We start from the raw sequence: 20,242 nt of genomic DNA, 5'->3' as shown, positions 1-20,242 counted from the left end.
GATTATCGTTAAACGATATCGTTTAACAAAATCGTTCACTTTCTGACTCAAATGATGAACGATTATCGTTCATGCGCGTTCACGTTTGTAGTTCAGTCAGACTTGTCAACTGAACGATTTTCATTAAGGGAATATGCAAAAATCGTTTGTAGTTTATAAAAATCGTTCATTACACTTTAAAAAATCTGAAAGATAATCTGACAGAAAATCGTTCATAAAATCGTTGGTAACAAAATCGTTGTGTGTGTATGCAGCTTATGAAGTAGATAAAAACATAAATTACTCACCAAATGAATGTACTACCCTGCCACTTTAGCACAAATTCTAAAATCTACATAACTTTGTATGCTTCATATAAACAATGTATCTAGTTTTTTCATGACAATCAAGCATTTATATTTTGCCTTTACACTAAACCAAATTTTACTTTGGATCCATATTAAATTTGAGAGGCAATTTAAATTTTTTAAAATAATATTTTAACCACTTTACGGACAATGATTATTATTCCATAGTGGCATAAAAAATTGTCAATTTTCTTTAAAAAAAATGTTTTAATTGTTAATTGCAGGATAGATTTATACTTTAATCCCTGTGGGCAGAGGAGGGCGGCACTATTGTATGAGATGCAAAAGTGTCACGCAGAGCTCAACGCTGTGTGGTTGCATCCCATGTCACCATGCATCCCATGTCACCATGCATCCCATGTGGTGAACTAATTTCATATTGTCTACAAAGTGGTATCCGGACTATAGATAGACAATAAAAAGGTTGACAATGTCTAGATAGACACCAGATGTTAGACAGGCAATGGGTCGACAGGGACAAAGGGTCGACACAGTAAAGGTCGACATGGTCAAATGGTTGACACAAAAATGGTCGACAAGTTTTTTGGTTAGGGTTAGGCACTTACCTTAGGGTTAGGCACTTACTTTAGGGTTAGGCACCAGACATTTAGGGTCAGACACCAGGAGGGAGGGTTAGACATTCACAGGAAGGTTAGGCACTAGAAGGGATGGTTGGGGTCAGGCACCTACCCCAACGTTAGAATTTGGCACCAGGAGAGAGGGTTAGGGTTAGGCACCAAGAGGAGGGTTAGGATTAGGGTGAGGATTAGGGTTATAAAATCTGTGTCGACCATTTGTGTGTCAACCAATTTTTATGTAAACTTTTTGACCGTCGACCTACTTCCATGCCGACATTTTGTCCCTGTCGACTTTTTGTCCCTGTCAATCTATTGCCTGTCTAACATCTGGTGTCTATCTAGACATTATCAACCTTTTTACTGTCTATCTTTTATACTATAACCCTACAAAGTACGTCACTAATTGCTGATAATTTGTAATTAGAAGTTAGATTTAAAAAAAATAAAAACTAATACAAAAAAACATGTGAATAATTGTAGAAACTGTTTTTAGAAACCGGTCAATAATGACCCATTTGTGCGTCCTGATGTTAAAGTTGCAGAGAACCTGTGTTGAACCTGCAGAGGTTCTTTGTTATAGTAGTAAGATGTGAAACATCTACATTATATCCTGATGCCATTATAATTGTGTGAGTTTATCATTCTTTAGACTTTAGAAACAATGTTGCATATACACAAATTTAGAACCAGTTGGTTGCTAAATGCAAACATAGCTTGTATTGGATAGGTAAACTCTAGTATACTAGTGATTTTCTACTAATTTCACTGGTTGTTTTACTTACATACAGTAGTCATGAGAGCATGAATCTGTGAAATCCATATACCTGGCTGTTTAGCAAATTGAAAAAGAAAGCGGAAAGAAACAATTGAAATGCATACTAAATGCTGAATACCCAGACCTGAAATTCAAGCAGACACATTTGTTGAAAATGAACACATTGCATTTGTACTCTTAGTTGCTTGTATTTAATGTAATGTGGCACTAAGTCACCTACTCAGTGAGAGCAGACATTGTATAAAAGTGTGTTGAACACTAAATAGGATTGGTTGTTAAGAACTTGAGACAAGTGTTGAATGTTCAGCCTTGAAGTCATCATTGGATTACCATAGGTGGCACCATATGCTTATGTTCTTGATAATTGTTGTCTTTAATCTTCTACAAGTATAGGATGACAGAGACATTGCGCAAAATTACTAAGCGGTGGGTTCTAAACCCTGGCGGTTTGGTGGCTGTTTGGGGGCAATTTTGCTATCCGGAGATTTTCTAAGGCCAGAACCGCTTCAAAACCGCCATCAAAAACGCATTTAGAATAGAATAGAACAGGGCTAGGGCTAGAATTACTAAGCAGCGGTTTTCGTGTATATTTTTTTAAACCGCCGGGGTTTAGAACTCGCTGCTTAGTAAAATTTGCCCATTGGCTGTACTGGTATTATGAGTTTTAATATTTTGTAGTCACCTGCTTAATACATTTTTTGACCGAGTTATTTATTTAAAATGACATTGTTGCTTTGTATATGATACAAAACAAAAAAATCTTTGATTTCGAGAGTCATTTCAATAAAATACATTGTTCCCAAATGGGAACACCAGGATCAAACGGGGTCGTATCCTTTTTCCCATTTGGGAACACCAGGACAAGAAGTAAAGTGTTCCCATTTGGGAACAATGGGAAAAATGGGTGGAGTGGTCAGTGATTTATAAGCAGTTACAAGTGTTGTTTTAAGTGACAAACACTGGACTGATTTATGTGAATTTCAATAAATCATCTTTTGTTTAAGACCGTTGAGTGCCTCAGGGGACTTGCAGGGGTGCCTCGGGTTGGTGGTCCAATACCAAATAAAATTAAATTTAGTCAGTGTGATAGGCAAAACCAGTTCTAATGGCTGCCAAACAAAAATTGTCTGGACAAAAAGAAACGCAGCCCTGTCATCCACCACATAACTGATCCTAAGGGTGACATATAAGCACCATTTACTTAATGTAATTGCTGAATTTCTCAATAAGAAAGTTTTGGCCCAGCGGTGCCGTGAAATAATGCTGACACTCTAGGGCATCGTAATTCGAAAAAGTTTGTTAACCACTGCCCTAAGCCATTGGTTCCCAAACTTTCTTGATTTACGGCACCCTAAAGTGTCAAGATTTTTTTTCATGGCACCCCAAGGCCTAAAGTTTCTTTTTGGGAAATTCAGAAAAAAATATTATATGAAGTGAAATGTGCTTATCGATCATCCTTAGGGTCAGTTATGAGGTGGTGTACAGGGTTGTGCTTCTGCTTGTCCGCATATTTTATGATTGGCTGCCGTCTGCACTGGTTTTGCTTATCACATTGACCATAAATAATTTGATTTGATCCTGAACCACCAACCCACGGTACCCAGTTTTGGAACCACAGCTCTAAGCTTTAAAGCATCAATCATTTTATGAAGTGGTGTATACCAAACAATGAACAATAAAAATGATTATAATATGTAACACCTATTTTACATTATTGTTGATAGGTCTATTATGATTCACGTACTGTTTATTATACATCTCACACTTCTTTTATGGATTTAGTGCCTGATGCAGAGTTGGACGTAATTTATGCAAAAAATATCTGTATGCAAATATACCATATTTTGCTACGCTGAGTCGCATGTATGCATCACAGGATTCATCCAGCTCTGCACCTGTACTATATCTGCCAAGATGAAGTGATACACCAACAAGAACATACACACAACTAGGTCATAAAAACAAGAAATATTTATCATTTGTTTTTGATATCTGAAAAGACATTGTAGAGATGCATGAATAGTGTTCATTCTAGCACCCTGCACCTGTCACAACCCGTGCAGTTTCTCTCTCCTGTCTGGGGTGTCACTCTCTGCTCTGGTGCTTCTAGCACACTCTGGTATGTATCTCAGCAGTTTGCTGTATCAGCTGAGTGTGCAAGAAGCACCACAGCAGAGAACGACACCCCAGGCAGGAAAGAGGAACTGCACGGGTTGTGACAGGTGCAGAGTGCTACAATGAACACTATATGAAAACTTGGAGTGAGCTAAAGTGGAGAAAGATAAAATACTAACCAATCAACTTCTAGCTGTCATTTTATAGAATGTGTTTGAAAATGATAGAAGCTGTTTGGTTGGTACTTTATCGCTCTCCGATATATCTCTCTTTGATACATCTCCCCCAATATTCCTTCCTGTGTAGGAATAAAGTAGCATATTGCATATTTTTCAAATATGCAAACAAAATCATATAATATATGCACTGTCAATGTAGAAAGCCTCACAGGGTAATTTGCAATCAGCTAATCAGAAGCCGGAAGCTAGTGTTCATGACTGTCCTCATTACTAGTGAGAATGAGCACCAGCCCTAAGGTACCCACAATGGATGCGGCATTGATTGACATATCTGCATGTCTGTGCTTCTACCCATGCTTTCACAATTATGTGAACCTTTACCTTCCTTGTGCCACCTTGCACGCAGAGCGTGCAAATTTGAATTTGCACGTGGCTAGTTTTGTGACCATTCACAGGTCAGATGTGCAGATTTTATACAAAGCAAACGGTAGTAAGCGCAGTTCAGTCTCGGCCCCTTGGTGGAGGGGGGAGGTATTTATCAAACCTTTAAACTGGACAAGAAGAGTTGTTGCCAGGGACAACCAATCAGATTCTACCTGTCATTTGTCGTTATAGATAAATAGAAACGCTCTTTAAAAGAGAACATGACATTAACATGAAGAATGGATGTATGTCCATATATTTTATTTATATTTTATCATTTATGTTTAGTTTTACTTTCAATTAAAAGTTTTAGTAGTTTGTAAACTATATTTTTGGGACATTTTCCAAGTCACAATTAATGATCTATCATAATATTTCCCTAAAATGCTCTGTGATAGGGTTTGCCTTATTATATTGTCTGATTTTATCTGTGTGTGTATTTTTATTTTTAGGGGTTTGTTCTGACTGTCACAATGGTGAGGGAAGCAGTAGATGAATATCGGAGATTCAAAAGAGACAATGAAATGAATTCACAAATGTATAGCAAACTTACCATTAGAGGTTAGTAAATAAATGTCTGTTCATGTGCATTAAGGTTAAATGTGAGATTAATGCATTCTTTAATGCTGAATAAACTTGTTTACTAACTGAAAAAGCTTAAAAATAAACATTGGGCTAAGTTTTGTATAAGTTGTACTGCAACCTCAATTTAGATGCAGTCTCGTTAATGGGCATCAGCGTGCCCTGTATCAGTGTCGCGCCGCCACAAACCCCCAACCCCCATGCCCATTACGTCATGACATTGCACCGATAGGTTGGGACCATCGGCACTGGGTAGCACGGCACTGCCAGGCCAGCGGTGTTACTGACCTTGGTGACAGCTGGTGAGGGCATGACCTTGTGCCAATCTTAGGGGCGTGACATGCGGTCACCGCCATTCTCAGCACACAGTGGGCTTACCCAGCGGTCTGGCAGGTGCTGGGCGGCCCCAAGCCTCTCCTCTGACTCTCTCTGCAATGTGGCTGCTCGGTGACACCATCCAAGGGGTTGACACCAAAATAGCAGAGCAGCTCTGCTAATTTGGTGTCACCCCTCGGATGGTGTCACAAGGTGTGGCCTGCACCCCCCTAATGATGCCAGTGCTCCAAGTGGACATACAGGCTGCAGGGTGCATCCAAAGGCACCCTGCTAGCCAGATGCAGGGGCTGCTTGCAGACCCCTAGTTACGCCATTGATGAGATCGCAGACAAGATTGGTGTGTAGCTTTTATGGCACAAAACTGTAGCGTCTTATTGCTTTAATGTACTGTATGTAGAAGTGCTCACTAAAGTGTGAGATCCCCAGTCACCATTGGTACCGCACTAATGTCAGCACTTCTGTTTGAAATTAACTATAGCTGATAATACGTGTATTAGTGGACCCTATTTCTTTCAATCCAGATTTGTACTGCATAGAATTCATGTCGTAATGAACTTTAATGATTTTGATAGCTGGCCATATGGTAATTATTAACTGCCTTTAATCATAAATTATTGAAAGCTATACCCACCAGATGGAGCAGGATTAACATTATAATTCATCATGACTATATCAATATTACAGTTTTTACTGTGTTTACTGTATACTGTAGAATGATATAAACCCAACTGTATCTGAGGTTCTGCAGGTTTTTCCTTATTTTTTTTAATTAAAATTATCTAAAGGGAAGAAAACAAATAAGGGGAGATATAGAACAGAGTGATATAGTGGTGATGGGTTGAGACTACTTATGGTCATAAGCTCTCATAATATCAGAGACTCTCCTAAATTTCTAAAACTCCCTCCCAGATAGCTCTTCTTTTTAGTTGTCTACCCTAATTTGGCCATAAGCCTGTGCAATTCTGGGGCCGTTCTTTTGATTTTCACCCCGTTCATGCAATCTCTTAAGCGTGTGTATGCACGTTTAAGCATGTTTTCTCAGAAGAAAACTGGGCGCATTGAGATTTATTTATTTATTAACTGTTTCTTATAAAGCGCGGCATATTCCATTGCGCTTTACAATTGGAACATTAACAGAACAAAACTGGGTAATAACAGACAGATATATAGGTAGGAAGGCCCTGCTCGCAAGCTTACAATCTATAGGGAAATAGGCATTGATACACAAGGATAGGTGCTATATATTGCATTTTGGTCCAGCCAGAATGCACAGTTTCTTGGTTGGCTGCATGATCCAGTCACACAGGAATATCGACCAAAATTAGGTTTTATGTGCAGTTTTTAAGTTTCACCATTTTGATGATACAATATTGGACAAACACTGTAGTGTGACCACACTTTCCATTTTTCTGTCCCATGCTTCTACCCATGCTCCTCCAGCAGCAGCGCCAGCTTTGTGTCTTTTCCGCAGATATTTTAGACAGATAGGATTCTAACATGGTAAGTTAGATTGTATAGGTGTGTGCTTGCCTATCGGCACTGTGATCAGGACTTCCAAACATAAGTGAAATGGAAAGTAAAATCGTGTGATTGTACAGGTGTGTACCCAGCTTTAGGTTAAGGAAACACTAGTTTTAAAAATCTTGATGAAGGAAACACATTTCTGGGGAAACTTCTACTCTTAGGGGTATATTCAATTCTATTTGATGTGCTGTGGCTGCGCACATATCGGCCAGTTACGGTCTTGCCGACATCACAAGTTTTCCCTCGCAACCTATAGAGGTGTAAGGGGAAACCTGCGATGAGGGTGGACGTGATGTGCCGTTCCCGGAAACAGCACATTACGTCCATCACTATGTATTGAATCGGCTCCAAAGTGTTTGTCTCTGACTCAGAAATATGAATTTAGAATGGAACTACAGTATTTTGAGGTTCATTTAAAAAAAAAATAAAACAGCATTGTACTAATAAAACAGCAAGATAGATAAATTAATGCAAGCCTTTTTATCATATAATCTTGACAGTACTTTCTGGAGCAGAGGCTCTTTTAGTGGTTTACTTGTGTATATACAGAAAAATTTGTTTTTTTTGTGTACATAGGCAATGTACATCTTTATATACAGATTCAAATTGATTCAGATTCTTTTTTTTCAGATTCTTTTTTTCTTAAGTGTTCAAATTAGTTTCACTGCTGGGTATGTTTAGTTGTATCAAACTGCACTTATGTATAATTTGTTTCAAAGAAACTGAAATCAATTTGCAAATTCCTTTTTAGACACGTTAGGGTAATTTAATCTAACAACACAAATGTCTTATGAAACATTAGTCATTTTAGTAACATGATTTTAAGAAGCTATTATTTCTTTCCTCAAATTGAAAAACAGCAATACATTGAATGCAACACAAGCTGTATTTTATTTACATATTTTACATTAAAAAGAGGCCGTTATAATCAAACACTATTGGAAAGCATTACGGTGTGCAGATGTGTCCTAAAAACAACTAACGGCTACACGCCATGCGGCGCGCAGTGCTCCGAGAGGAGTAGCGCATAGTATTTTTTTTTACATTTTGCATCTTATTCGCATCACAGACACAATGAAACACCACTCAAAGTGTACTAGAGACGCTGGGCTTCTACTTTATCCTCACAGGAACTAGTTTTAAACACATTCAAAGTCGCAGATTAAGCACAATGGGCCTTGATGTTAGAAAAGTTGTGGACATTGCATCGGAGCACTTTGTGTACAGATTCAGACTAATGGTGCATACACACGGTCAGATCTGTCAGATGAACGATTGAACAATTTTACCAATGAGTGAATGATTTCAGACAGTTTTAAAATGAATGATATCATCAAAATCTGACTGCAAACACAGACTATGTCAGATATCGTTATCTGACATGCGGAAACGCGCATCATTCATCGTTGCAGGCTCACACGTCAGATTTTCTTTCAGATATGAGCGATTGAACGATTTTTAAAATCATTATCGTTCATATCTGACAACAAATAGTAACTCTTGTGCCACCAACCTTCACAACTTATACCCAGATGCAAAACTGTTGTCTACCTTTTACGTGGGATGCAAAATGCTGCAATAAATCACTTTTATAGAATGACCAACAAGCCTATTACCTGATATTTAAAACGGTAATCTCAGAGTAACATATTTGTATGTGAAAAGCATCTAGCATAGCTAGTACACTGCTGGCAGCTCTGCTCTTGCTGCCTTTATTCATTTCATGTCACTAACCACTACATTTCTTATACGCTTACATATCAATTTTTATTTGTAGACATTTGGGAGACTTAGTACAGCATCTGTCAGAACAGTATATGAAGCGGCAATGTTATCCTTAATATAGATATAAAGGCTTTTTAAGTTGTTCAGACAGTTGCAGCAACAGACAAAATAAGTTATTATTGCTTTAGATGTGGTTGCTGAGAAACAAATTAATTGCAGTTTTGTGGCTTCAATTTTGTAAACGTGCAATAAACTTTATTTTATATTTGGTTAATAAGGTGAATTGAGGTATTGTCACTTGTTTCTAGGGAATGGCAACATGCTCGTGACTAGTGATTCATCCTACAACATGGCTGCCTCAACAACTTGTAGATTTGCAGCAAAAAAAGAGAATAACTTCTGCACAAGTCATAAGTTATTATTTTCTTCCTCAGGTTCCATAGGGTCCACAGGAACTACCTTGTTGGTATGTGCTTGGAGAGATCCAGGCACCAAACCGGCAAAGCTTTAGCTCCCAGAATGCACTGGTCCTCCTGCATATATAGCCCGCCCCCAGCGACAAGCATTCAGTTTTTTGTTTGGTGCTCAGCAGGAGTTCGCACCTGTTGAACAGGGGACTGCTCTGGCAGGCCCAAGCTTTAATTTTATGTTTTGTTTTAGTTATTGTTTTACTGGGTTAGCAGTGCTGAGCGTCCTAATAAGACGCATGCACTGCGACTCATTCTACCTCTGCCGATGCCGCAACACCAGTAACGTCTCTGATCACAGCGGAGCTTAGCTAGCAGCAACACTGGAGGCCCGGACTGCAATCGAACGCACAGACATGTCAGTAAGGCGATTCCTCGTTTATGGGGAATCACGCGTGGCAGTCCTTGCTTCCAGCGCTGGAGTAGCACCGGAAACCGCTGCAGTGAAGGCTCGGCCGCTCCCTCGCGGTTTCACTAGACCACCGGGACCTTCTCGTCTATTACTGGGGATCGACAGTAGACGCATCTACTGCCATGAAGCCAGCGTACCCGGTAGGTTGATGCAGCTTAGGAGAGGTAGGCTCTCCTCCCGGCCGCTCCTCCCCCAATCCAGATGCAGACCCTATGAAAAGTATTCCTGCGTCTGGGTTGCTCCTCCTACCCGCCTCGTGTATATGAGACGCTCACAGTCCACCATTGGTGCTCTGCTGAAGCTGTTGTTCTCAAAAGGTTTGGGTTGTCTCCCTGTATACCTCTCCCCTGGGTCAGGTGTATAGTGCTCTACATCCTACCAAGCCACCAAGCCTTGGGTGTTGGTCAGTTGATTCAGAGCTCATTGCGATTTAATTGCATTTGCATTGTATGTGACTTGTGCTAGCTGTTGTTTTTGATACTGCCTTTTATTTCTGACTGTCAGTTATAACTATCATTGTTTTTCTCCTCATCCCTCTGTACAGGGTGTGTGGGGTTTTCTGTGTACTTCACAAATACAGGTACTTGTGAAAACTGTCACATTGCATTGCCTTTATACCTTGTACCTTATACCTTTTATACATTGATATGTCACAGGTTAAGGATAATCAGGAGGCTGAAGCTCCTGTGCTGGTGTCATGTAAATCCTGTTCAACAGGCCTGTCGGCTCATGATTTCATACAGGATGGTTTGTGTGCTCAAAATTGGAGACAGCGCCATCTGTTCATAATATACACAATTTAATAGACATAAGTAAAAAAATATATAATAAAATAAAAAATAAAAATAGTCCCACGTATAGCAAAGGGATATACAAAATAATGAATCAATACACAATTAGGGATATTAAGAGATCTCTATAAAAAACAACATTGAATAATTAAAAGATAACCATCATATGTTGATAGTAATAATAAAATGAAAATTAAAAATAGTCCCATAGGGATATATAAAATAATGAATCAATACACAATTAAGGATATTAAGAGATCTCTATATAAAAACATCATTGAATAATTAGTTGGTGAAGCTCAGCTGCAATTGAGTGTTTACTGAGGGGACATTTGGTCTCTCTCTTGAGTATACCTTTTCTCCTAGGACCAAGGTATATAGCACTGGAATCCTACCAACTTTTTTGCTTGTTTAAGTTGATTCACTGCCGATTTGTAAGTTTATTTGTATGCATTGCATTAGAATCCTACCAATGTGACTGTGATTTAGTGCCCATTTGCAAATATATTTATATGCATGTAGAGCCTACCAAACTTATGTGTTTAGGTAGTTGATTTTAATGCCCTTTTGCAAATATATTATATGCAATTTATGTGACTTACTGTATGCTAAACTCTGCTGTTAAAAAATAAAAAAGTTTTTGTTTTCTTTTAGTTTTTTCTAACTCCCAACTACCTGGTGTATAGGGGTTAGAGAGTACTTCAGTTTTTTTTTATCTGTGAAGGATGCATTGTTAAACCTACACTTGTGGTAGGTTATTTGCAAATATTTCCCATGTCTCAGGACAAATGTAAAAAGGAGACTGTTGTCCCTGTGCTGGTTTCATGTAAATCCTGTGCAGTAGGCCTCTCAGGTTTTTATACAGGATGGACACCACAGCAGTCCACCTCGCCAGCACCTGTTCAGGGGTCACCTTGAAGGTCCTCCTGGTCTCAGGTTATGACGCAGTTAGTGGACCGCTTATCAGCCCCCACACTGCCTCCAACTTTGGTTTTCCCACAGTGATTACAGCCTGCTATGTTTCCTCTTCCCATACATCCTTCCGGGATGGAGAGTTATGTCCACTCAGTTCAGAAGCTGGCTTTTAGCATCTACCTATCTGTAGAGTTTACAGGCGAATAAGACATCAGCCGTCTAAGCATATAAATGGACAACACCATCCTCTCAGTCCACCCTGCTTTCGGATTCTGATACATCATCTGAGGAGGCAGAGGATACATAGGTTTCTCCCTCTGGGCCTATCTCGGAGCCTAATAAACCTGGTGTTCAGACACCTGAAAGTGATTTAGGCTGGATTACCTCAATCTGAATAGCTCACTGAGTTTATGGGGGAAGCATGGAACACTCCAGATAAACTGTTCCAGATTCCTAAAAGGACTAATGTCTTTTTACCATCTCCGGCAGGGAGAGTGCATTAGGTGGGTAGTTTCCAGAAGGTTGTTTGCACAACTCCCATCAGATTCCATCTATGGCCTTGCCCTCTGGTAGACCATTTATGTTCTGCTAAATTCAAGGGGGATAATCCCGGTTCCTTTGGCTAACAAGGAAGGAGTTATTACTCAGATTTGTTTTTGATTCAGAAGCTAAATGGGTCTCATTGCTCTATTCTGAATCGGAAATCTCTCAACAGGTTCATCCATATGCCCAAGTTCCGTATGGAGACACTACGGTCAATTATGCTGGCAATAGAACCTGGGGATTTCAGGGTTCCCTGGACATACAGGATGCATATCTGCATGTACCTATTGTGCATTATTCCATTAGGGTTTTCTGAGTTTTGCTGTTCGACAGCAAAATTACCATTGCCCTTTGGTCTGTCCACAGCCCCTTGGGTGTTTACCAAGATAATGGCAGTCATGATGGCTCGTCTCAGACGACAAGAAGTCAGGATACTGCCATACTCCTGATATTGGGTCATCTCCAGATGACCATTGCCTGTCGACAAGAGCAGGCTGGACTAGCAAATTGCTCCGCAATCGAAGAGTGTCTGTTCACTCAGCAATACAGGTCCTGGGGTCCATACTATCCACCTTTGACAATTGTGGCATATGCCCAGTTCTATTCCAGGCCCCTGCAGCGATGGATTCTGTCTCAGTAGGACAGTCCGAATCTTCTGATGATAAAGTCTCCGATGATACCTAGCTCACCAAAGGTTCAGCTCTCCCTCTCATGGTAGCTACAGACAGCTCATCTAAACAAGGGTCGCCCATTATGGATCCCAAATTGGGTTCTCCTCACCACAGACGCAAGTCTTCGAGGATGGGGTGCGATGACAAGTCATCACACCTTTCAGGTAAGATGGACAGCTGAGGAAAGTCACCTGCTCTTAAACATTTTGGAACTTTGTGCAGTGCACAAGGAGCTCATACTGGCACAGGACCTCCTTTGGGGCAGGCCGGTCCAGATTCAGTCCGACAATGCGACCACAGTGGCCTACATCAACCATAAGGGGGTCACACGAAGTCCGGCAGCCATGTGGGAAGTGGCGAACATTCTGGTTGGGCAGAATGCCATCTTCCAGCAATCTCTGTATTATTCATCCCAGGAGTTCTCAACTGGGAAGCAGACTTCTAAGTAGTCAGGACATACATTCTGTAGATTGGGCTCTCCACCTTGACGTCTTTCAGTTCCTGGTGGACAATTGGGGACTACCGGACGTAGACCTCGTCGCATCATGTCACAACCACAAGGTCCCCAGGTACGGTTCCAGGACAAGAGACCCCTCAGCCGCCTTCGTGGTCGCTCTGGTGTTGAGGTGAGATTTCAGGTTACCATACCTGTTTCCTCCAATCTCCCTCCTACCAAGGGTCCTCAGAAAATTCAAGCAAAATGGGGCAGAGTGATACTATTAGCACCGGTTTGGCCCAGGCAACTTTGGTTCACCGATCTGACATGTCTATCCATAGACAGTCCATTTCCTCTATGGCTGGATTTGTTAGGGCAGGGTCCCTGCCTACATCCGGACCTACCTCAACTGGCTTTGACGGTGTGGGTCTTGAGTTTCCGTCTTAAAAGCCAAGGGTTTTTCTACTTCTGTGATTCAGATGATGCTCAGGGCAAGAAAGCCTTCCTCTGCCCGCATCTATTACAGGATTTGGCATTCCTTTTTTTGCAGTGGTGTTCCCACAGAGAGTATGACCCTGAGGTTTTCAGGGTCTCCCGAGTTCTTGCTTTTCTCCAGGCTGGACTAGAATTAGGTCTTCGCTTGGCTACCTTGAGAGTTCAGGTTTCTGTATTGTCAGTTTGGTTCCAGCGCAGAATTGCTCTTCTGCCGAATGTTATAACATTTTTTCAGGATGTTATCCACCTTCAACCACCGTTTGTCCCTCCGGTGGCACCGTGGGATTTATCCTTGGTTCTCAGGGCACTGCAGGCTCCTCCCTTTGACCCTTGGACACAGTGGACCTCAAATGGTTGACACCAAAACGCTTTTTCTCCTCGCTATCTTCTCAGAGTTTATGATTTGGCAGCGCTTTCATGTCGCTCCCCATATTTGATTTTTCACAAGAATAGAGCTGTCCTCTGTACACGGGCTGGTTACCTTCCGAAGGTGGTATCCCATTTTCATATGAATGAAGAAATTGTAGTCCCGGCCTTTCAGTCTTCAGACCTTTTCTACAGGTGAAGCTTCCCTGGATGGGGTTTGAGCCCTTCATATCTATGTGGATCGTACCAATTCCATCAGGAATCAGATGCACTTTTTGTGTTATATAGTTTTCACAAGCGAGGCTGCCCAGCTTACAAGCAGAATCTGGCTCGCTGGCTGCGTATGACTTTCTCAGGTTTATATACAGACTGATCTCCCTACCCTAAAACGGTGACAGCACATTAAACTCGGTCTGTGGGACCCTCGTGGGCATTTAGACGTCACGCTTCTGAGGAACAGTTGTGCAAGGCAGCCACTTGGTCTTCTGTCCACACTTTCATAAACTTTTATGCATTTGATACTTTTGCCTCCCACGATGCTATCTTTGGATGGCAGATTCTCCTCTCTGCTCAGGTGCGTCCCCCACCCTTAAGTGAACTGCTTTAGGACATCCCCAAGGTAGCTCCTGTGGACCCTATGGAATCTGAAGAAGAAAATAAGAGATATGGTAGCCTTACCTTTTGTTAACTCTTTTCTTCGAGTTCAGTAGGGTCCACTGGGCGGACACCCTTACGCACCTGTCACCGATTCCCTCATCTTTGTGAGAGTGTTTCTAGTGTAAGTTGTACGTCTTTTTCCACTTTCCTTGTCCTGCCATTTACGCTTGTTTACAAACTGAATGCCTGTGGCTGGGGGCAGGTTATATATGGAGGAGGACCAGTGCATTCTGGGAGCTTATGCTTTGACTGTTTGGTGCCTGGATCTCACCAACCACAAACCCCCAAGGTAGTTCCTGTGGACCCTATGGACCTCGAAGAAATAGAGTTAACAAAAGTAAGTCTACCATAACTCTTATGATTCATAGATTTCACATCCCCATATTTATTTTTATTAAGCAAATTCAGATAATACACTAAAGTGCCAGAAGTCAAGGGGATAGATGCCTAGTAACAGGTAGGACCCCCTCTAGCCCGGCAAAGTGTTGCAACTCGACATGGCATAGATTCCACAAGTGGACGAAATACCTCTGGAGAGTTGTTGACCCATGCCATCTGTAAGCTTACCACAGCTCCCTGATATTTGTAGGTGTAGGATTTGGGGTTTAATAAACCTCTCTACCACTTCCCAGAAATGCTTAACTGAGTTCATGTCAGGCGAATGTGGTGGCCACACCATTCGTCAGAACTCTACAGAATGCGCCTCAAACCATTTCTGGACAACTTGGGGCTGATGACGCGGTGCATTATCCTGCTGGGATATTCCATCCAGTGATCACGCTGAGCAAAAAAAATTGTGGGTCTCAGGGACCCCTCACATTAAAAAAACTCTTTCCCCTCTATGTCCCAGCTTCAATCTACATTTGTCCCCTCTCTACCCCCAGTGCTGCCCCAGCTGCTATCATTACCCAGCACTGCCCCTAACCCCCTCCTTGCCCCCAAGTACTGCGCCAGCTGCTAAATACCATTGCCCCTCCCTACCCCCAGCACTGCCTGCCCCTAGCCCCCTCCTTGCCCCCCAGCACTGTCGCAACAACTATCTGACTTTACCCCACCCTACCCCCAGCCCTGCCTGCCCTTACTCCCCTATAGCTGCAGCTCTACCCCAACTTCTCTCTGCCTTTACCCCCAGCTCTACCCCAACCCCCTCTACCCCAACTGCTATATACCCCCCCAACACTGTCCCAACTGGCGCCTGCCCTCAACTCCCATAATATGTGACGGGACCCAGAAAAAATGGTGTAAGACCTCTGATGTTTTTTATTAGGTCCCCATCATTTACTGACTGCACAGTCTGTATAACAAAGCCACAGGTAAGACCTATATACATTTAGTACTATGTAGCAAGTCAGTTATGGGGTGAATTTTGGGGCGTGGGGCCCCTTGAACTGCTCTGGCTGGACTTCTTTGGGGCATCACCATTTAACACTTATTTTTAACATTTTATATCACTCTGTTTGTCATTTGTTTGTTACATTTTCACACATGTATTGTTCATTTTTTCTAACACTTTCAACACTAAGAAGCTACTTTCACTTACCCAACACTTCACTGCTATTTTTTATTTTATTTTGTGTGGTGCCCTGGGGTGGTTTTGCTGTGGTGGTTTGGGGTGCCCCACGCCCCAGACATGAACCCCCATAGTGTTAGGGACTTACCCGATGAGGTTACCTTGACGATGGTAACTTTGGCCAAATTTATGACAGAAACCTTGCATATTATGCATAATTATTAATGGTTGTATGGTGCATCTGGTTTCTCTTTTTTTCTATAGTGTCATAGCGTTAACAAAGGCACTGTGGTTCCCATGGAAGCTAAAGAACGCTGCTCTGACCTGCTGGATATGCATCTGGCACCTCCCGCTTTGGTTGTGATTTGAGCCGCTAGAAAAAATACATGGCAGACTCTTGTCTTTAAAAGTACAATTCTCATTATTTGCTCATTTTCAGAAACCTCTCTCTATCTGCTATCTTTTTTTAAATATTTTGCTGTTTTGCGTAAGTAAACAATATTTTTCCTATACACAATAAAGGTTATGTTTAAATTAGGGATGTGCAGGCTCGGTTCTACTCGGTTCCGTTCGGTTCTTTTTACCGAACCTTATTGGCTATCCAAAACTCGTGACAGCTGAAACCCAATAAGATCCGGTAAAAAGAACCGAACGGAACCGAGTAGAACCGAGCCTGCACATCCCTAGTTTAAATTATAGTGCACCATTACACAGACAACGCCTTTCTCTTTGTTGGTCTCTTATTGGTTCAACAATTTGTGGGGAAGATTTTATTACCATTTATTTATGTAGCTCCACTATATTACACAGTGTGTGTACAGCAGTTTCTTTTGAATAAATGCAGAGAAATTAATTAACTAGTACAGTATATTGGACCCAAGAATGCCCATTTGAGGGGGTCTCTCCTCTGCCCTCTTCCCATACACTCACCCTTGGCAGAACATGTTTCAGCTGGCTCCAAGATTCATCACGACTCAACCCTTCAGTCTGATATTGCAGGGAGCTTGACTCCCACCGCGCATGTCGGTCTCAGGACTGGCTATCCACAATTATTACATAGATGTTAACTACAACAAAATGACACAAATTAGAGCATGGCTAAAAATAATGTATGCTATTCATTCTTAACTTTTCCCACTGCAGCTATAATGAAAAGGGAAGTTTGAATCAGAATTTCCTCCCCCTTCCATCACAAACCACAGAACACACACACTCCTAGTTAGTAGTTGTTTGCCAAAAGGCTGTTGATGTAAGCCATGAAGCGTATATCTTCTAATTGAAACTTCTTGATCTATACACTGGCTATGTTTCATTGTGACTCCACACGTTTTCCATTACATATCAGACTGCAAGGCGTAAATGTAATAGCTTGCGAACTGCAGGCATCAGTGAATTCAGCGTGAGACTGCCCAATGTTTTAAAGTAGCAGTCATTTAAAGTGCAAAAGCCGGTTGATTTTGCCTTTTAAATGACTTCTACTTTAAAACATTGGGCAGTCAAAGATGCCTGCATTTCGCTGGCTATTACATTTGCCCCCAAGCCTCTTACTCAAATTTCAGACATTGTACTGTCTTCTTCAAACACATTCTATAATAGTGTAACCCAGGCTGTGACACATACCTTATTTCCCACCGATCTATGGGGATACATAGGAACTGCAAAGCTTAGGGTAGATATAGAATATGTATCACCCTGCATTCTAAAAGGATTTCCAGGCTGTTTCTGAGCTGATTCACCCAGACAGTAACATGTTCACAAAAATCCAGCCAGCAATTTTTGGAAGATCACTTATTATATACAACTCAATGCAAAAAGTCAGGAGAAGTACAGTGCATCCGGAAAGTATTCACAGCACTTCACTTTTTCCACATTTTGTTATGTTACAGCCTTATTCCAAAATGGAATAAATTCATTTTTGTCCTCAAACTTCTACACACAATACCTCATAATGACTACGTGTAAAAAGTTTTTTTGAGATTTTTGCAAATGTAATAAAAAACAAAAACAAAAAAAAAATCACATGTACATAGGTAGTCACAGCCATTGCTCAATACTTTGTTGATGCACCTTTGGCAGCAATTACAGCCTCAAGTCTTTTTGAATATGATGCCACAATCTTGGCACACCTATCTCTGGGCAGTTTCTCCCATTCCTCTTTGCTGCACCTCTCAAGCTCCATCAGGTTGGATGGGAAGCGTCGGTGCACAGCCATTTTCAGATCTCTCCAGAGATGTTCAATTGGATTCAAGTCTGGGCTCTGGCTGGGCCACTCAAGGACATTCACAGAGTTGTCCTGAAGCCACTCCTTTGATATTTTGGCTCTGTGTTTAGGATTGCTGTCCTGCTGAAAGATGAACTGTCGCCCCAGTCTAAGGTCAAGAGCGCTGTAGAGCAGGTTTTCATCCAGGATGTCTCTGTACATTGCTGCATTCATCTTTCCCTCTATCCTGACTAGTCTCCCACTTCCTGCAGCTGAAAAACATCTCCACAGCATGATGCTGCCACCTCCATCATGTTTCATTGTAGGGATTGTTTGGCCTGGTGATGAGCGGTGCCTGGTTTCCTCCAAACATAACACCTGGCATTGACGCCAAGAGTTCAATCTATGTCTCATCAGGTGCATTTTGGGATACTCCAAGCGGGCTGCCATGTGCTTTTTACTAAAGAGTGGCTTCCATCTGGCCACTCTACCATACAGGCCTGATTGGTGGATTACTGCAGAGATGGTTGTCCTTCCGGAAGGTTCTCCTCTCTCCACAGAGGAATGCTGTAGCTCTGACAGAGTGACCATCGGGTTCTTGGTCACCTCCCTGACTAGGGCCCTTCTCCCACGATCGCTCAGTTTAGACGGACGGCCAACTCTAGGAAGAGTCCTGGTGGTTCCGAACTTCTTCCATTTACGGATGATGGAGGCCACTGTGCTCATTGAGACCTTCAAAACTGCAGATATTTTCTGTACCCTTCCCCAGATTTGTGCCTCGAGACAATCCTGTCTCTGAGGCTTACAGACAATTCCTTGGACTTCATGCTTGATTTGTGCTCTGACATGCACTGTCAAGTGTGGGACCTTATATAGACAGGTGTATGCCTTTCAAAATCATGTATAAACAAATGAATTTACCACAGGTAGACTCCAATTAATTAAGCTGTAGGAACATCTCAAGGATGATCAGTGTTTTTTTTTATTAAATTTGCAAAAATCTCAAAAAACCTTTTTAACACGTTGTTTTTATGGGGTATTGTGTGTAGAATTTTGAGGACAAAAATGAATTTATTCCATTTTGGAATAAGGCTGTAACATAACAAAATGTGGAAAAAGTGAAGCACTGTGAATACTTTCCGGATGCACTGTATGTCTTAACCCAAGTGAAATACTTAGACGGATATAGCCTACTTTGTTGGTAGGAAAATATTTCCACCATCTGGCAATAATGTGGGCTGTTTGCTGGATACTCAAACCACCGGCACCCTAATTCCATGACTAGATGAGCTGTGCAAGGTAAAGATAGAGAAGACGATCTTTTTTCCTGCTGGTTTTTCACACATTCTTTATGTATTGCTATACAGTTCTTGTCAGTATACTGTTATTAGGGTAATGAAATAGACATATCTAAAAACTATTTTTTGGGTGTAAGGGGGTTCTCAGCAATTTTTTCTAGCACATTGGAAATATTAGTTTTTATTTCAAAATACACTGCTGCAAACTACAATGCTTTTAATCTAGTGACTATAATGAATTACTATTGCCTCTTATATCAATGCTCGAATTCTGCATACAGCTCTAGGCAAAAAGCCTACGTCTTGGAGGGCCATAAAGTTTGGATGTGCAGCTACCACTGACAGCTTTGAACTTTTTATTATTGGTAATTACACAGCTGGTAAAGAATGTTTTGCTTTTGAGATGTTTTTGAAGAAAGATTAGTTGACCAAAATCTTTCCATTGACTAATTAGATTGTTAGTTTGTTTTGCTAGACTGCAGCCATCCAATAAATACTGTTCTGTATTAGTTATCTTAAATTTTATACAAGTGTAACGGCTCATCTTCACCTCAGGATTGGGTTAACCTTCTAGAAGAATACCCATAATCTAGTGCTATCATCACCAGGATGTATTAATAAAGCTGAAGATAAAATTAAACAAATGTATGTACCTCTTCTCGAGCACATGATGCTGTTTGTTTAGGTTTTTTTTTTGTTTCTCCAGTGGGCTCTCCCCAAAGTTTGAATTTCTGTTTGATAGGGGTCAAAATAATGTTTTAATAAATAGTAATTACAAATTACTGTATGTTTGCAAAATGTTATTTAATTTACATTGTTTACAATAAGTATCCTATGTTTATTGTGTTTAATAATTCAGTGTTTTTTTGTGTTTCATGCAGAAAATGTAATTCGAAA

General features: G+C 41.1%; 1 protein-coding gene across 4 annotated transcripts in view; it reads left to right on the top strand.

Annotated features, from left to right (window-relative positions):
* Positions 1-20,242, top strand: part of ATP9B (ATPase phospholipid transporting 9B) — a 434,681-nt gene that overhangs the window by 86,182 nt on the left and 328,257 nt on the right. For all 4 annotated transcript variants that reach the window (XM_088475905.1, XM_088475902.1, XM_088475901.1 and 1 more), the window contains exon 5: positions 4,870-4,978. In XM_088475905.1, coding sequence (XP_088332031.1) covers positions 4,870-4,978 — 109 coding nt within the window. The remainder of the gene's footprint in view (positions 1-4,869; positions 4,979-20,242) is intronic.

The sequence above is a fragment of the Taudactylus pleione genome, unplaced genomic scaffold (genome assembly GCF_031769625.1).
Source record: "Taudactylus pleione unplaced genomic scaffold, aTauple2 ptg000179l, whole genome shotgun sequence".
Lineage (NCBI taxonomy): Eukaryota > Metazoa > Chordata > Amphibia > Anura > Myobatrachidae > Taudactylus > Taudactylus pleione.
This window is presented reverse-complemented; position numbering and strand designations above follow the sequence as displayed.